This window comes from Parasteatoda tepidariorum, chromosome 3 (genome assembly GCF_043381705.1).
Source record: "Parasteatoda tepidariorum isolate YZ-2023 chromosome 3, CAS_Ptep_4.0, whole genome shotgun sequence".
NCBI lineage: Eukaryota > Metazoa > Arthropoda > Arachnida > Araneae > Theridiidae > Parasteatoda > Parasteatoda tepidariorum.
Genome location: NC_092206.1, coordinates 1591499 through 1611685, shown reverse-complemented (window position 1 = coordinate 1611685; position 20187 = coordinate 1591499). Strand labels below are relative to the sequence as shown.

General features: G+C 29.7%; 1 protein-coding gene across 8 annotated transcripts in view; it reads right to left on the bottom strand.

Moving 5' to 3' along the window:
* Positions 1-20187, bottom strand: part of LOC107443002 (exportin-T) — a 100693-nt gene that overhangs the window by 25697 nt on the left and 54809 nt on the right. For all 8 annotated transcript variants that reach the window (XR_011636312.1, XM_016056725.3, XM_071178197.1 and 5 more), the window contains exons 10-18: positions 19443-19647; positions 16950-17012; positions 14886-14957; positions 13502-13630; positions 9498-9566; positions 7544-7663; positions 7380-7474; positions 4079-4241; positions 1500-1642 (exon numbers count right to left, since the gene is read on the bottom strand). Coding sequence is in view for 7 of the 8 variants with exons in the window: in XM_016056725.3 (XP_015912211.2) it covers positions 1500-1642; positions 4079-4241; positions 7380-7474; positions 7544-7663; positions 9498-9566; positions 13502-13630; positions 14886-14957; positions 16950-17012; positions 19443-19647 (1059 nt within the window). In the remaining variant the exon portion in view is untranslated. The remainder of the gene's footprint in view (positions 1-1499; positions 1643-4078; positions 4242-7379; positions 7475-7543; positions 7664-9497; positions 9567-13501; positions 13631-14885; positions 14958-16949; positions 17013-19442; positions 19648-20187) is intronic.

Below are 20187 nucleotides of genomic sequence, written 5' to 3'. Positions count from 1 at the left end.
TTTATTAAGTGATACATTAAACAACAATAAACAAATTTAAAGTTTTATTATCTGATTTTAAAAAAATAAGCTATAACTTTTTATATATGCTTTTTTATAATTTTAAGATTAATTTGTTTTTTGAAACTATAAAGTTAAAATGCATATATTTATCTAAATATTTGAAAAAAGGGACAAGTAACTGATACTCTTTATAATTATACATAATTTTAATTTCACTTTCTATTAATCGTATTATAAAAACATTGAAGACCATTAAATATTTATTCCAGTTTAATTTTATTACAGGTAAAAGTCAGATGAAATTTTAGTGTTTACTTATACAATACTATTTAATAAATAAAAATATTTTCACAGTAAAATTTATGAGCACTAAATGAAAAAACCCAATTTTCCCCGGGTTTTTTCAGATAAAACCCAATTTTCCCCGGGTTTTTCCAATAAAACCCAGGCGAGTTGGGTTTTTTCAAAAATCCCCGGGTTTTTTCAAACCCTGCATAGCCGTTTAATTTTTCTATCGGCAGTAACACTTGTGCATTTTTTCCAGCCTGATTTGGCTTTATTTTCCACTGATTTCGATTTTTCATAACGTAAACAGAACTTTCGTGCACCAGAACAAGTCACTGAACCACCAACTTGTCTAGCAATTTCAGCACAAGAGAGGCCATTTTCTCTCAATATGACAATTCGACTTCTTTTGTAGATGTCCAATTAGTTCTTCTTGTTGATGACCTTGTTTAATATTAGTTTAATTAAAAAAAAAGGACTTTAAATATTCAAAAACAGCAATACTCTATTTAATTGTACTAGTATGCATCATTCCGCAAAATATTTTCACAACAATAGATCTTTTACCATCCAAATAACCTAAACTATAGCTACAGACATTTGATTGGTCCTAAGAACAGTGTTTGAGATTGGCTAGTGCGCTTTTATTACAAAACACGTCCTTATTCAAAACTATTTGTGTTTGGTTGTTCTACTAAAATGAACATAACCTTTTTTTGCAATACAGATATTTTAATGCTGTTTATGTTATTAAATTTTACATTAAATTACCTTCAATTTGATATATAAACGTTTGTATTTAAGGGAAAATTAATATATTCTACAAGCACACAAAGTTGAAAAACATGAAACTTTCAAAAAATGCATTATTATGCCTGCNATCAATATATATATATATATATATATATATATAAATATAAATTTGAATTTCTTCTTCAAAACAATTTAACTACTAAAGAGCTTTTGGTAGATTTTCGTTAACTCATAGTGGTCTGAAAATAAAAGTAATTTTAGAATTATGGTTCATAAGTCCCTTTTAATAATTTAAATTCATAACTGTTAACAGAGCTTTTGTTTCACAGACATTTTATTTTCCTACTTCATTAAATATAAGAGAATTAGTATTTCACTAGTATTAATGTTTATACATATATACAAAGGCAAAGTTTGTACAGTCAAACAATGAAAATAAAAACTAGTAGGAGGTAAACCTAGTAACAGCAATGGCATGATTCATGCATTTAGCAATCTCTCTCCTACGATGTTCGTCAGGTGTTGTAGGTAGGCTCTGTAACAATGTTGCGAACTTCTCAGCAACTGGCATCAACAATCGTTGCAAGGCTTCCAACTTAGTCTGAAATTATTTCATATCATATTACAGAGTTTGTCAACTTGTGCATAGAGTGAACCAAAAGTGTCCTCAATTACATTTGTTCTTTAATCATTTTTGAATTTCCTGGGACATTTATTTAAATAATGTGTCATAAAAGGGAGAAATTGTTTGCAGTACGGATATAGTGAGCTCCCAGTTATAGTGAACTGAAATTTCAGTTCCTGGAAGGTTCACCATATTAAAAAAAAAATTTAAGCAGTTTATCATTGCGATCCAGTTCAAATAATATAGTACTAAATTTCAGTCAATTTAGTACATGTTTTCAGTTTTGTAAAAACTAAAAAGCAACAATTTGAAACAAAAATAAATTTCTTAAGAAATTAAAATCGTTATAGTACAATAACTTTTGTTCAAATGATCAGATCTTCACTTTCTAGGACTCAATCTTAATAGTTCGAGGAGATAACAGCCAATATGCTAATCAATTAGTGCAGTTTATGTTTTAAATTACAAAGTCAGACACAAACACACATTTCACAAACATACCTTCTTTTCGATGGATTCTGATTCCTGACCCCTAAAACATAGAGGATAACTACAAACTGGGAAATATGGGCCCCATAGTATGGACGCCTTACTGTTAATTTTACTTTTTGCTTATATCACCATATCTCAAAAAAAAATTTAAGCAAGATTAAAATTTTTTGCACACAGTAATAAAATTCGCTTATTTAAAGATGCAAAAATATAATTTTAGTAAATATTTATCATTTTTTATTATTTTATTTAATTATAGTAGAAAAAGTTTGAATTGTACGCTATAAAATTTTTTGAAGTATATAATTTTACACGGCAAAACACAAATTTGAGCAAAATTGGTTGAATAGTTCCTGAGAAATCAAATTTTAAATATACGACCTTTTAAAATTTCAACTTCTCAAGAACTAACTATCCAATTTAACTCAGATTTTGCCATTTTTGTAAAATTACATACTTTAAAATGAGATAAAAACTTATATGCCTTACAATTCCAAATTTTTCCAATTATTACTACATAAAATAATAAAAAATAAATATTTACTAAAAGTTATATTGTCCAAATAATCCTTGGATGAAGAAATTTTATAATTGTGTACAAAAACTTTTCAATCAGCATAAAAAGTTCTTGAAGTATGGCGAAATACGGAAAAAGTAAAATTAACATTAAAGGGTCCAAATTTTGGATTGTTCTCCTGACCAAACTATGGGATTACACAGATTGCAGCTCTATATTTCGGGGGTCAGAAATCCGAATCTCTAGAAAAAAAGTTCATTTTTGCGTCTGATTTTGTAACTGCATTATGTAATTTGCATATTTGAAGTCACCCCCTCGAACCGTTCAGATAGGGCCCTAGAACGTAAAGATTCAATCATTTGATCAAAAGTAATTCAGGATTGGGGAGGTGCACTGTGTACATTATATATCAATTACACACTAATTTTTAGAATCAAATACTTTTAGTAGGAAATGATACTAACTCTTAAATAATATGATTTGTAGATAATAAAATTTTATATAAAGCTAAAATAAATAATTGGGAAATAGTTATGTATTTTTTTTTAAAAAAAAAGTCAGGGATGCCACAGAAAAAAATGAACAAAATATTTGCTTTTAGCAGCCTAAAACATAAAAATAGTAGCCAAAAACTAGGAAAATAGTTGCCTAAATAAGAACAAAAATTCATCAAAAATATGACTAAATTTTTGTTAATGACTTAATTGTCATATACCATGATCCATTCAGTCAAGTTGGTGGCAAATATGATAATTTTTATGAAAACGTAAATGTTTACATATATGAAAAGTGATTACACAAATTCGAAATTCACGCATCCTAATATCGTATTAAAAATTTCTTTTAAAAATCATGCAGAATTTCGTAGCAATAATCATTGAAAAGGCCATCGAGAAATGAAATAGACTTACAATGGAGTCTGTGCAGATTGAACGAATTAAAAAGTCAAGACTTAAATTTGCAATTCAAAATTTTCAAATTTTTTTATTTTTTAAGAAAAAAAAAGTTCAATGTGTTCAGAAACTATCTTGTGGGATGCAGATTTTCCACCCAATTTTTGCTTTAAAAAAAAAAAAAAAAAAAAAANAAAATTTCTAGGAACACAGAAAAGTCTCCCAATAGTCTCCTTTTCCTGAAAATAGTTGCTTTTTTAGCCTTTTTGGGCAAAAAAAGTTGCCATAGTCGCCGCATGCCAAAAATAGTTGCAAACAGTTGTATTTTAGTTGCCTGAGAAAAACCCTGAAAAGTAAATAAGAAAAACTTAACTTTCTGGTTACATTAAATTGTTTTTAAATTTAAGCAAATCTTATTTTAAATAATTGTTTTGGTCATTTTTAACTCTTCTAGAATTTTGGAAGAATGGACAATAAAAACATTTGAGAAATGAGCAGAAAATATCATACCTCGGGACTAAAATTAGCAGAAACAATTAGTATAGCTGCAGTTTCATATAGGTAGAGCTGATCGTCAGAAGAGAGAGATCCAATCCCATTCACTGGGGAATCTAAAACTAGCAATTCTTCAAGTTCTTTAAGTATACCCTCTGTATAATTAGACATTTGAGACCTGTTGAGTAAGAATTCATTTGAACACAATTTGTTTTGCTTGCCAATTTCATGGCGCTGATTACCTCACCAACTTTGAATATTTTCCAAAAAATCTTTTTTAATTTTAACTCCATTCATCTTTTTACACCAATCACTGAATAAAAAATCAATAATTTTCTTTAAATGATATTTGTACATATTTTTTGATTCGCTATTGTTTTTTTCTAGATTTTTTTAATTTTATTTATTTGTCTAAAAAAAAACAACTAATTTTCAGTTTGATCAACATTTTAAAACATTGACGTCAAATGGAAACTGAAACAAATTTCGACACAATTGAAAACATTTTGTGTAAGAAAGCATTGTTTATAGACACTCATTTTTAGCATAACTTTTATGTTTTGGAACATTTGTGTAATCGAAGCATTCATCGCATTTTTTTTTTTTCATTTCAGTGTAACATACTTGATCAATTCGCAATAATTCTGAAAAATAACAATATTGTTTTCAACAGAAAATATTTTAAGGACTGTTTCAAATAAATGCTATTCATGAAATTTAGTCTACTAAATTCAGTCTCCCTTCCCCCCAGGACTGAAGAGGTTGCAATTAAGTCAAATTTTTGAAAATGAAATTAACATGAGATAATAAGCTAATTACTTTTTACAAATCAATCGAAATACAACAATTATTTTTACACACAATTAAAAGAAGAAAAATAATTCTTATAAAGCTTAAACCAGCAACAAGTAATTATTGTAACTAAAATATTTTTGAAGTATTAATGAAACAATTGAAAATAATATTAAATAACCTTAACCTTTTAACCATAACCTTTTAACAGTTAAGTTATTTTGATGATTTGGGTACATGAATTGTAGATTTTTTTTCATTGCAAAAATCAAATGTTAAGTAATGACATGCATAAAAATTTTAAGGTTTTGTAACCACTGCATATTTTACTTTAGGGGGCAGCCACTCAGCCTAGCAGTCAGTGGTGTAGCTATGGGGATGGTTCAGGGGACAAACAAAACCCCCTCCGAAATTAAACTTTACTTGAATAATAAACTACTGTACAATAAATAGGATGCAGATATGAAAAAAGTTTTCATTTTTCACTTTTTGTAATTTAAACGTTTAGAATATATATATATATATATAGGTAAGCAGGGCTAGGTACTTTATTTACGTCGCACTAGAGCAGCACAATGGGCTATTGTCGACAGTCTGGGAAACATTCCTGAGGATGATCCGAAGACACGCCATCACAATTTTGATCCACTGCAGAAGGGATGGCTCCCCTGCTTTAGTAGCCCGATGACCTGCGCGTGAAGTCGAGCACTTTACAGAACAGATTAACGAGAACCGATACCGTGCATCCTCAGTCCCTACGCAGGCTGATCCAAGTGTTCACCCAACCGCTTACTGACCGTAGCTAGTGATGGTTGACTTTGGTGTTCTACTGGGAACTGTCTCTTTACGATTAATCCACTACTGGACAATATATATATATTAGAAGGAGATGACCGATAACCCCCCTCAAACATATATTAAAACTACGCCACTGCTAGCAGTGGCAAAGTTTATTTCTAATGGAGCTTTATTTTCTAAAAAAAATTTTCAAAAAAACATTTAAATCATTTTCTAAAAAAATAAATCTTCTATATAACGCTTTAAAAGCTGGACACCATTTTGCTGCAAAAAAGAATTATATATATATTGTGTACTTTAAAGGCAAACCTCTATTCTTTGAAGCCTTCAATAGAGTGCTGCCATCTATTGTTCCAGAAATAGATTCGAGTTTGACAAAGAGACGAACCAAATTAAAACTTGTCTCTATATACAAATGTTTGAGTATAACAATTAAACTGAGTAAATGACATTTTGGAACAGTAAGTGCCCGAGATAATTTCGGGCATGACAGAGGGAACAAACCAATCTCTCAGTTAACACCGTGTATTACAGGATGCGTAGCCAAATCTTAAAATAAGTACTTTTTAAGCACTCAAAAAATATTTTTAAGCACTATATACATTAACAAAATAATTTCCAACGACTTTACCAAATTACATAAAATAGCTAGTTTCTAACAAAGAACTCTTTTCTCGATTATATTAGCCATTATAAAAAGATGGAGAAATTTTTCGATTCAATATCAGAGGGTGGAAAATGAAGCCTGAAATTGAGGATATCTTGTAAAATGCAGCGCACATAAGAGTGCAATAATCTAACGCCCGACGGTACACCGAAATGGATTGTGGTCGTATGAATTGTGAAAACGTTGAATAGAATAATATGAAAAGGACGTTTTTACATATACATCACGAAAATCAACATTCCCTTTTCGAAAAAGGAAAATTGAGCACTTTTTAAAAACACCCAATGAAAAAAGCACCTTTAAGGACTTTTAAAAAACGAAAATAAGCACCTTTAAGCACTTTTTAACACTAAACATATCATAACCGGTCAAATGACAGAACTTTTCCATTGAAAATGCACTTATCATTTATGCACACTTGATTTCATGACTTTTTCTAACAATTATGTACAGTCAATATTCTATTCTGTTTGTTTCAAATAATACTTGTCATATACCTATTTCTACCACGATTGGCCGGGTTAGATCAATCTAATCAGAATAACTGTGAATTTCAAGAAAGTACCTAAAATTTTAGAATGGTATTTTTGCATAAGAAAAGTGACAAAAACTAAATGTTTTGGTAAGTAGCTCATTTTGATAGCTTTACTTCATTTCTAACTAACTGTTAGTTTTTACCCAGAAAAATGTCAAAACAATCAAGACAGTTCTTAGAAGAAATAATATTATTTATAAGAATTATAGAAATAATAATAAATATGTTTGAGGAAAATGTATAATGGAAACACCCTGTATATGTAAAAAATGCGTTGAATTAAAAATTCTTATCCTTTGTGTGTTGCAATACATAAAAACTATACAATTTTGTTGAATTACAATAAAGTGTTCACTTCCTTCCTAACATTCATATTTCACACATTCTATCAAGAAACATAAAGTCCAGTCATTTGATTGGCTATGATAGATATACTATATTAAGTGCTGGTATGTTAAAAATGATACTCGCACCATGTATTATATTAAAAATTGATACTTTATTAAGTTTTGATTTTAACTTACTTGAGGCATTTGATGAATCTTGAAAACAAATATGATACACGACTTCTTACATGAGGATCTTTATTTTTAAGCCCTCTGTTATCCAAAAAAGCAAACTGAAATATTAAATAAGCATTATCTATATATATATATATATATATATATAATTTAAAAAAGGAGCATACCAAAATTTCGGGTATATGTTGTGACTCCTGAGCAAAGAATTTTTCAAAGCGAACAACTGTTTCAAAAAATTGTAGAACTACTATTGAATGCCCTTGAGTACTAACATCTGTTGTTATGAGCTGCAAAATATCAAATATTCAAGAAGTATACAGCACGGAAACTAATATGTTATTAAATTGCACTCTAATCTGGAAAAAAAAATTTCATGTGTTTTCCCTGTAGACACCATATTATTAGGAGGAAACACACTATCACTACACTTTTGTGTGAGCTATAGTGTACTAACTATACTAAATTTAATTGCCTGAGAAACTTAGAGAAAAAAAGGTACAGAGGAACATATTTAAAAACAAATAATGCTAAAGTAAATTAAATAGTGTAGTATAGCTGAAATATCATCTTTAAATAGGCTATAGATTGGGCTTTGAGTGGGAAAGACGAAAATAAAGGACAAAATTCCCTGTATTTTCAAAGTTTGTAAAGAAAAAATAAAAATTCCCTGTATTTTCAAAGTTTGTAAAGAAAAAATGAAAATTCCCTGTATTTTCAAAGTTTGTAAAGAAAAAATAAAAATTTCTACATTTTCCCTGTTACTTTAGGTGATTTTTAAATTCTCTCTATTTTCCAGGTTTTCCCATTGGAGTAGCAACCCTGACAATGTAAAAATGTTTAAAAAAAAAAATTTAAAGTTACAGTTAAGGCAAAATAATAGTTCATATAAATAAAAATAATCAAGAGACGGAATTAAGATTTAAAAAAAACTAAAAAATAGAAATATATCCTCTGATTTATCGAAAAAAGAGAGAAATATAAATTTTTCTACGTAATTAATCAAGACTTAATCATTGTTTTACAGAGAGGGTTATATAGTGCAAGATAGTACATTTTAAAACTTTATTATAAAAAAAATTTGAATGAACACTAACTAACTGAAAATAGAATACTTGGAACATGGACAAAAAGAAAATAGTAGATCTGCAGAAATTGAATCTGAAATTGATCTGAATGTTGAGTGCACCTCCTGGACGGGTGCTCTGGTACCAGCGATGTTTGGGGGTACGAGCCAGTAAACATTGTCTTCTTTTTTCTTTTTCGATGTTTTCTTTTTTCACATCTTCCTTAATTTTATCAACGAATTCTTTTTTTTTTTTTTAAATGGGACAAATTTGAAAGTTTAAAATTCTCACTAAAAAAAAAAATCTAAAAAATGAACCTACACAAAGTAAAGTAAAAAGTAATACTGCCACATTTTTAATTAAGTTACCGTCTACAGGTATAATTGTGAGCCCAACTCAAAAATCCTGAAAATTTCTTGAGTGAAATCATTAATAAAGCATTTCAAAAAATTTATGTCTTTACAAATTCAAATTTTTGATATTTTCAAAACATGAAATTCTAAATAAATTATATGCAGCATAATTCAAATTAACAATTATATATAGGTTTACTTTTATGTCTTATCACATTCATTCTTACACCAGAAAAAAAAATATACACAAATGCAAGAGCTGCCAAGTATAAATTCTAGTTCTAATAATTCTAAATAAAATATACAAGACTTTATATACACAAATGTGATCAATGATTTTTCGAAACTTCTGAACCTCGGATTTTCGAAAACTCTCGGTTCGCAATCAGCGAAAAATTCGGAAATCCAAATTTTTTCCGGAGCACAATCTGTGTCTATGAATAGTACATTCAATACTGTGTTATATTTTGTTTTATTGAGCAATAAAACTAATACACTCAGAAACTTAAAAATGTGTTTAGAAATCCGTACAAATTTAGTGAAAAAAAAAACAAAAACAAATTAGTTTAAAATAACAAATGAACTATCTTAGTATTAGAAAAAATTTTACAAATAACTGGAAACTAACATAAAAGGAACTTAAATTAAAATGACAGTATAAATTTTTAATGATTTGTTTAAAGCTAATATAATTGCATACTTACCAAATGGAGCATTTTATTTATTTCAGCCTTTTTTTCTGCAAAAGCTGGAGAGGAACTTCCTAAGCAATTCTATATTTGAAATAAAATTTTTAAGATTTAAGAGTTCAGGATTTAAAAAAAAAAAAAAAGAAAAAAAAAAAGAAAGTTATTAAAGTTAAGCTCAGATTTCAAAAGAAATTTTTGGGAAAAAAAATTTTCGGAGTTTTACTTCTTGATTATTTTATGAAACAACTCTAAAAAAAATATGCCTCAATGCAATTCACTAGAAAAAAAAATATGAGTATTAATATTATTGGTAGACCAAAATCATCAATAAAATTGCAATAGCTTTAAAAAATAATATGCATCATTATCAATGAAAAAATTTCTATTACTCCTTCATACTATATGGTACAAGTATGCAACATGATTCACAACATATGAATACACTTACAAACTAAAATATTGAGTTCAAATAATTCTCGAAATTTCTAAAACTTGAAACTGCTTATCATTCATTTTGACAATAAAGATTCATTTGTAAACTTATGCTTTACATTTGCTGCTTATATTTTACAATTGCATTACTTTATTATTTAGGCCTCCTACACTTGTCAAAGTATATTTTTTAAACTCTTACTTTTAAAGAATAATAATTATAGTTAGAAAAAATTAAGACCTTTTGAAATAAGTTATCATCCTCTTTTAAAATTTTTAATTTAAACATTTGGACAGCTACTTTAATACTGCGTTCTTAGTCAAGAGTTGAGACAATTCAAAGAAAAAGACGAATTTTAGGAAAATTAGGGACCCTTGAATACTTTTTCTTAGTTTTTCAAAAGCGCAGTACAGTCATAGTACGGTCGCAGGGTTGCTACAGCAAAAAAGGAAGAAAAATAGTTGCTTTTAGTAGCCTCAAGAAGGAAAATAAATGCCTAAAACTATGAAAATAGTTGCCTGAACAGGAACAAAAATTTATCAAAAATAGTAGCCAAATAACTAAAATTATAGCTTAATTGTCAAATACTATGATTAAAAAAAAGTTTTGTACAAAAAAAAAGGTATACATATTAGAAACTAGGTACCAAAATATAAGTCGAATTACAATAAAATATTTATGTTAATAGAAGGAAAAAACAATTAAAAAGAACAAAACTGCCCCCCTCAGGGAGAAAAAAATAACAAGTATTTTATTAAATCTAATGGAAATTTAAATCTTTGGCTTTCTGGACATAAATGATTGTATAAGAGTTAGGTTTCTTTTATTAACAATTTAGTTTAGTTTTTGTTCATTTGTTTCATGCTTGCAGACTACGTTGTACAAATCTAATTCCTTGAACATCCTTAGCCTAAGGACTTCTTTAAGTCTTTCATTCACTTCTTCTGACAACTTGTCAGCTGTTTCTTTCAGTGGGTGGTTTCTTCAAAATAGATCCCCTCTATATTCTTTGGCGGCACTATATACATGATAGCGAGGGGACTGAAAAGTAACGTTCATTTTTGAGAAAAAACTTCACTAAGATTAAAAAAGTCTCCCGATAGTCGCCTATTCCTGAAAATAGTTGCTTTTTTAGCCTTTTCCGGCAAAAAAAGTTTCCATAGTCTTTTAGAAAGTCTTAGTAGAAATTGAAAGGGAAAATCTAATTTTGATAAATTGATGCATTAAACAGGTATAAAAACAGTCTTCCATTATAATTATAGACTTTTGTAGAAGGGATCAAATAATATTTTAGTACCTATATTTTACTTTTCACTAGCATCAGGGTTGCAAAAAACCCACCTACCCAGTAAAACCCACTCTGAAAAACCCAGTGAAACCCACCCTGAAGTGGGTTTTTCTAAGATTGATTTCTTTCTTATCCCCTGTTGTATTAAAGAGGTTTTTCTATTGAAATACACAGTCCAGTCACATTAATGTCAAAAGCCAGAATAACCACCTTTGGCAGAGTGGACCGCTGCGAGACGTGCAGGAAGATAGTCAATTAGGCTTTTGAAGGTGTTCACTGGGATGTTGAGTCGTGCCAACTCCAGTGCCGTGGCTAGCTGCGCTAAATTACGCGGTTGAGGATCCATGGCGCGAGCAACCCGATCGAGGTGGTCCCACAGATTCTTGATTGGGTTTAAATCCGGTGAGTTTGCCGGCCAGGGGAGTACGGTAAACTCATCCTGGTGCTCTTCGAACCACGCTCATACACTGCGAGCTGTATGACACCTTGCATTGTCCTGCTGGTAGATGCCATCATTCTGAGAAAAAATCATTTGCAATTAGGGGTGGACATGGTCTGCTAGGACATATGCGCACTTGTGCTGATCCATCGTGCCTTCCACAATGATAAGTGCACCCAGTGAACGCCAGGAAAACATTCCCCGAATCATAATGCTCCCTGCTCCAGCCTCGATCCTTCCGGCAATTGTTGCAGGTTGTTAGCTTTCAGACGTTTAACGCCGTGTTCATCTGTCCGATGGAACATAAAACGTGATTTATCGTGAAAAGCCACCTGTCGCCACTCTGTGGACGTCCAGTTGCGGTACTGGCGTGCAAATTCCAGCCTTTTTCGTCAATTAACAGCAGTCAGCATAGGTGCATTAACCAAGCGTCTGCTGCGGAGGCCCATGCGCACCAACGTTCACTGAACAGTTGCTGAGGATACACTCTTGGTAGCCCCTTGGTTCATCTGGGTGGTCAGTTGATCAACAGTTGCCTGTCTATTCTCCTGAACTCATATCCGTAGCAATTCGTTCGCCTCTTGTCATCTATAGCCCGTGGTGCACCACATGTGGCACATTGGATAGTGACATTTTGCCATGCACGGTATACTTTTACCACGGTGGCACGTGAACAGTTCACAAAATTAGCCGTTTCCGAAATGTTTCCATCCTTGGCCCGAAAGCCAATAATCTTGCCCTTTTGAATGTCGGATAAATCGCTACGTTTCTGCATTACGCCAATGATTGAAATTCTTTCCGATGCCCTAGGACATCCTATATATACACTCCACTCTAATGTGCTGCCACCTGCCTTCTGTGATTGGTTATTTCACATTGACGTCGAAAGTAGGTGGTGGTCACATTAATGTGACTGGACTGAGTATATATGTAGTCTAGCCTAAAAAAATTAACTTATGGAGAAAGTTGGAGATTGGAGAGTCACCTTGCTGGCTAGATTTGACTGTATGCCCATTGATTAGTCAGTGATTCGCTTTCTATGAAAATAAAAAACTTTCCTCAAATATTTTTTAAGACTAAAATATAAATAAAAAGTAATCGTGTATAAGTTTCAAATGTGTGATGTATGTGAGTACATATATCATTTTGTATTGTGATGTCAGAAAAAAAAAACATTTTTTTCAGACTTTTGCACCAATTTATTTGTATTAATTATTAATTACCTATATGTTAAGTCAATTTATAAAATTAAACTTAATTATTAATATTAAAATAAGCTGTTTTAAAATAAGGTACTTATCCCTGCCCTCTCTTTTGAAAAAAATTCTATTAGAACATAAAAAGCCCAGAAAAGCCAAAAAGAACCCAGAAAAGCCAAAAAGAACCAAGAAAAATGCAATAAATACCAGAAAAACTCACCCGAAGTTGGGTTTTTCTAGAAAAAGAGTTTTTTGCAACCCTGACTAACATTGATTTATTTTTATGTTACTTAAATGGCATTTATATTTTATGATACTAACACAGGCAGTTTTAATTATAATTGTTTATTGATCACAAAACTGAGTTTATTTGATCAAAACACTGTAATATGCATTAAATACCATGAAAACGCAAAATTTTGCAAAAATTTTGAATTTAAGATTGAATATTACACTCCCCTTCTAATCAAATAAGCCGCTTAATTGCATAGATTTGGTTGGAACTGATGGTATTCCTTTAAGCGGGATCGACTGTATTACAGATAAAGTCATGGCAAATTCATAGCAGCCCATTAAGGAAATGGAAGAAATAAACATGCAACAAAAATTTATGTAAAACATTTATATTATAAAACAAGTGATAACATTAATTATACTTACAGGTAATACTTCTCCTAGAAGATAGAGAAAAGTGATTGCAACTTCTATTTCTTGAAATGAAAGACTTCTCCACTGGTTTAGAGTATTGGTGATTATATTTCTTGTATGCGTAAATACTAAATTTAAATCCTAAAGAATAGATACACACAAAAATAAGTCTAATTGTTATACTACAAAAGATTGAATTCACTAATAATAATACACTTTTTCAGAATAATAATCAGGGTTGATATAAAAGAAATCACATTAAACAAAAATAATTAATTGAATCATTTGAATTTTTTATTTAAATCATTAGTCCGATCATAAATAAATTTTTTTTACACTATAATTCATGAATAAATTCTTAAGGTTGCGAAATATTACTTTTATTAATTTTGAAGGTTTTATCCTGAGTAATAATAAAAGTATGTTTATCTGAAATAGACAAAGAAAGAGAGAAAATGTATGTAAATTAAGTTATATGTAACTTAAAAATTAAATTCTTTTATGAACTGTTATGTACTGTTTACTAAACATATTTCAATTGTACTCTTTTAGTTCTTTTCAAACATAATCTCGAGGCAGAATCACGGCGACATGGCAACATTGTTGCAGGAGTTCTTGCAGAAAGAATTTTCCTTTAGAAAGTAAAAAACTTTGGTTTTCTTTTTTGCAAAAAGTTTTGAATTTTTTTTTTCTCTAAAATTGCATTTAAAAGATGCCTTTTTCGTGCATCGGAGGGGAAAGAAATTATCGCAATTTTTCGATTCTCATCTGAGAAGAATGAAAAATAAAGAATATTGAACAAAAAATTTCCCTTCTGCAGAAATATTTGAAATATTTTTTGCTTCCACAATTATATTCGAAAGATGCCTTTTTCACGCATCAGAGGGAAAGAAATGCTCGTGATTCTTATCGAGAAAAAAATAAACTTTGGTTTTCTTTCCTTTCACGAATTTTAATTATATTTTTTTTAATGTGATGATGATTTACAAAATGCGAAAAAAGAAATAATTAGTGTGTTTTCCTCTCACAAAATTTGAGAATATCGCCCATATTAGAATAAAAAATATATTACATATTCATTTAAAAAAATACATACTATTTCATTATATCCAAACAGGGTTTTTTTCTTTGTAAATACAACGTTTCTGTTACTTATATTTAATAATAATATGTATATTAGTAATTATTAAAAGTATCTTGTAGTTAGATATTAGTACTTAAGAGAGGTTTATCGCAGAAAGTCCAAATAAATTCTGCCACAGGGATTAAATATGTACATAATATGTGTACATATATGTACATATTTATATGTGATTATATATGTACATAAATATTGAAGAAAGACTGGTCATTTAGATTGATTTAAACTTTCCAGTTTAGTTAATGGTAGGCTTACCAGCATTGCTAAGTTGTCAAAAATAACTTTAAGAGATTTTCTATACTCTTGAAACATTGCCTCTTCTTGACCCTGAAATCATACGTCATAATAATAAACTTTTTCAAAAATTTTGCTTGTAAAAGAAAGAAAAAATTGTAGCATAGTGTTTTTGCAAAACAAAAAATTAAATACATAACCAGAAATAAAGAAAAGCTAAAACAGGGTTCATAGCCAAATCTTTCGACAAATAATAAGCACTTATTAAGCACTAAAAAAATCTTTTTAAGCACTATATACATTAACAAAATGTAAAATAATTTTCAAAGACTTAAGATGATCATGAGAAAATAACTAGTTTCTGACAAAGGACTCTTTTCTAAATTATATTAGCCGTTATAAAAAGATAGAGAAATTTTTTGCTTCAATATCGGAGGGGGAAATGAAGCCTGAAATTGAGAATATCTTGCAAAATGCCGAAAATTTGCACGAGAAGGCAATAATCTCACTGAACCCAGCTCAGTAGACGCACATATGGACTTGCAAGTATTTCATCAAACATGTAAAATGATTGGTACTTTCATACGCTACGGACCGATGGTACGCCGAAATGAATTGTTAAAACATTGACAGGAGTGAAAAGCATGCATTTGCACAATATGTGGCGAAAATCCACATGGTAACGAAAAGAAAAAAATCTCATTTTTTAAAAGAGAAAATTAAGCACTTTTTAAAAACACCTCATGAAAAAAGCACTTTTAAGGGTTTTCAAATAACAAAAATCAAAAATAAGCACCTTTAAGCACTTTTTAAAAATGCTACACACCATGTAAAAAAAAATTGTCAAATGAATGAAGAGCAAGTTATTATTAATCTATATATATATATTTCTCTTATACGGCGGCAAAAAAAGCCTCATTACAACTCCCCGAATGGCAACACTAGAAAATCGACTAATGGTTGTCGCTAAAAATACCACATGCCAATTCTTGCTAAGGTGGCTCAACATATAGCGCTTTTAAAAACGGAAATAATCAGAGAGAGCATCAGCAGGTTGTTCAATTCAGCTGCTGCAATCTCATACTATTAAGCTAGGCAGAAGTGGGTAGTAGATATCTATTTTAGTATTTTGTCGAAAGCGCTTTTTTCACGAATTTATATAGACTAAACCAGTTTTTAGTCATGGACAACTTTATGTTGGTCTCTCTAGGGTTAGATCATTTGACAGCCTAACAGTGAAATTTATAATTGTGTTTAAGGAAGTTCTTAATCTTTAATAGTAATTATTTTTTTGTTATTAACAAAGCCCTTAATCTTTCTCAGTATTTGTTCGCATTTAGTATTTATTGCAAATTAATGTTTAGTTTCTGCAAGTTTTTCTTTTGTATGTCAAACTTCTAAGACTTATACTTATGTTTTTAACAAAGTTGTGAATCATTCATGGTTATTATTTTTTAAAAGCATAATGTTTTGTTTATGCAGGTTTTTCCATTGCAATTCATTTATTTCAATTTTTTATAGACTTGATTATAGCCAAAATTTTAACCTTTTTAAAGAGATATCAGTTTTAGAAATTTTATCTTAAGATTTTATACTATAGCACATTTCTAATAAGTTTAACGAATTACATGTCATTTATTTGAATTCAAATTTATTTTAATGACTTAGTATTTACTAAAAAGATGTTTTTTTTTTTAAAAAAAGTTGTTAGATGGATTTCAATGATTGTTTTGAATTCTTAGAATTTTGTGCACTTGCAATGTACCTAAGTTAGTAGCGAGCGAAGCGAGCTTGCTTTGTGAAGCAAACCATATAAGATTGCGCAGCAATTTTCGGGGGTTGGCGAGCGTTAGCGAGCAGGGGGAGCAGCCTACTAGTATTTTAAAATATCAAGAAACTTAACACAATTTAGCTGCCATCATTACTAGTTAAATGCTTATCAAATTATGTATTAAAATCTAATTGAATGCAATTTTTATATTTTATCTAATGCTCACTTAAAAAAAGAATAACGAAATGAACAATAATGAATGAAAGCATGAAGAACATATAATGTAATATTAGTACAAATAAAGCAGTACTTACCTCATAATTCATATCCATCGAAGCATCATACTTGTATTTATTAATAACAATGTATAAAATACTCTAAAAAAAAGATAATATTGATTATAAATCATCATGACACTTAATTGCTTTCTTAAAAAACAAAGAAAAAATTTTTTTGAGAAGAGTGTCATGTCAAAGGGATCCCTAAAATATACAGACTATAAATGTTGTTTCACTTTGAAAAGAAAAATGATTTCCTGATGTTTCCTGAATGGTTCCATGATGAGGAAATGTTAAATTTAAATGCAACAGTTGATGAAACTTGTAAAAAGATTGCATTGAGGAAGACCTTAAAGCCTTTGAAATAATGTGCTGCATACAACTAAACTTACAGGGGGGGAATCAAAAATGGAGAAAATTTATTGTTCTTGAAAGAAGTATTTAATATAGAATTTCAAAATATTTCAAATAAATAAATATGTTTATTCCTCTTTTTTTTTGCAGCATAAAAATTTTTTGCACTAAGTACAAATTTTTTTTCCCCTTCTTCTTCTGAAGCTCTACGGCCAGCTGTAGGCCATAGCTGTTCAATAGGGATTTAACCCCGCTGACTCATTTCTGTAACAGTTGACCCTAATTTCACGCAATATTTTCTTAACTGTATCAATCTGGTGTTTGATCTACGCAACTTATTTAATCAGCAAGTTGACTCATGAAGGGGAAATTAAGGTGTGGTTGGTGCTATATGGTATAATTGAAGATTGAAATGAAAACAGTATAATGAAATTGATAGTTAAAGATGAAAACTGGATCATAATTGCAATAAAACTTTTATTTAGTATTTGTAGAGCTCGAGTTACGAGATAATATTTTATCCATAATAAGGCATTCTAAGTTAAATAATAAATTTAGCATAATAATATCAATAAGGGCAGGTCATGGGAGATAAATCCCCCATGCCGATGCTGGGATTCAGACCTAAGTCATTTCACTGAGAAGGGAATGAGGGCTCAATCCCCTGAGCCACCACGGCTCTAGTAAAAATATTGGAATTTTTAAAAACATGTGAAATGCATAGCAATAACTGCCAAAAGAATTATAAAAATCTAACTCGGATTTACGATGAAATTGCCAAAAATGAAAGAGCGATTATTACTTATATGTGTGATTTGACACTCATGTCATAATAAAGTGGTAGTAAAAATAAGGGATTTTTAAAGCCACATGGTATAGAAATAAAACCCTAAGAAATCCATTTAAATCAGAAAAAGAAAGCGTGTTAAAAAGTGAAAAAAATAACAAGGAACATACAAAAAGATACATTTTTTAAAACTATGCAAAGCAATAACCACTGAAAAGAGAAACAACATAGATTTGCAACAGAATGAGTGAAAATTGAGCATGTCAAAAAAAGGACAACTCAATTTAAAAGTTTCAAAATTTTTTATTGTGTTTAGAAACACTTGACTAGTTGGCAATCTTAATTAATATAGTTTTCACAATATTTGGATTCTCAAGACATTATTTTCTTTGAGAGTACCTTTTTCATTCAAGTATTAATAACTTATTTTCCTGACCATTCACTACAGTACATAATTATTAGTTTTACAAAAGTTTTATAAAAAAAAATCTCTTCTTGTCTTTTGATTTCTTAATTCAAAATAGCATTTCTTTTACTTTTTTTTTTCATTTTTTATATCACTTTTCATTAGTTTTTAAATTAATTTAGTACTTTTCATATATATTCTAATCATTATTTGGTATTTTATGTTGTTTCCACTATTTTGAAGAAGAAAAAAAGTATGATCAATTGATTACATAATGAGGAAGTGTTTTATCAAGAGGATTTATATATAGTATCACTAATTGGTCAACAATTTAGAAAATATTGCGTAAGAGATCTGAAGGTTTTCCTTCCAATAAAGAAATCTCTTCCTTTAAAAATGAAATCATTTTTTTAAATACATCCCATTTATAGTGATCCCATTTATAGTGATTTATAGTGTTAAATCCCATTTATACTTCTGTAGAACATTATTTGTTTGTGGATAGAGTGAACCAAAAACTCTTTTGTAATTATTTTGAGACTTCAAAATAAATATCGATTTTTAAAACCAGCATTCAAAGAAGTATTCTAGACAAGTCAAAGCCGATGAATTTTTGCTAAGCGATTACTTTTATAGGCTCAAATGGATGGTTAAACAGGTTTAAAAAAACGAAATAACATAAATTCAGAATCGGGAAATGTTTCCATATCTCATGTTGAGGATTGCTCATCAGCTAAAGATTACTAATTTTTTTTTTTTGTCCACAAGAAGAATAAAAAATAAAATTTAACACATTTTTGCTACTGCGTATTATTTTTCAATCATTTTTGTATTTCCTTTCATGGGTCATTTATTTAAAAATGTGTAATGAAAGGGGGGGAGTTTATAACTATTACTTAAAACTGTTTGCGGAACGGTTATAGTGAAGTCCCGGTTATAATGAACCAAAGGGGTTTGACTGAATCAATGACAAGTTTCTCACTTCAACGTTGGGTGAATCATGGAGGCCATAGACACCCGCACTGACTTTATTTTTAAGGAATTGTAAATACTCTCTGGTAAACTCTATGACACCTTGAGAGACTTCATCGTCATCATTGCTCAGAAATTTCAGCAACAGTTCAACTTTGTCATGAACTGCATTAGCAGCAACAGCCATACCAGATGCATCTTTAGCTTTTTGTAATCTAAAAACAAATAAAAACTAAAAGAATGCAGAAAAAATATATGTATATCATAAAAGTCTGCAATAAAAACAATTTACAATAGCAAACGCAGTTGTAACAAGCAAGTCATCTCATAAACAAATACACATACTTAATGTTAAAATAAAAGACTATGTCTTTTTTATTTTGAAAAACAATTGTGATATAAAATACACATCTAAAGTAGATTGCTTTTACCTACCAGTGGCGTTGTATGTTTAGAGGGGTTATGCCTTCTGACATATATATATATACTGTCAGACAAATAAATGCTAAAAGGGTTTTTTTCTATTTTTTGATTGACTAAATAACATAAAAGTAAAAGGTTCGATCTTCGTAAGTCGTTTAAGATGACTATCTCAAGCATTCAACTTACGTCAGTAATGTCATGGTCTGCGGGGATCGGCCAGTTTCCCTTCATTTGCTGTGGGTCATTCTAGCGCGGATCGTGACCTGTTTAAAAAAAGTATTTAAGCTTCTGTTGAAGCATTATTGTATTGTATTCATTCTGTTACTTGTTTG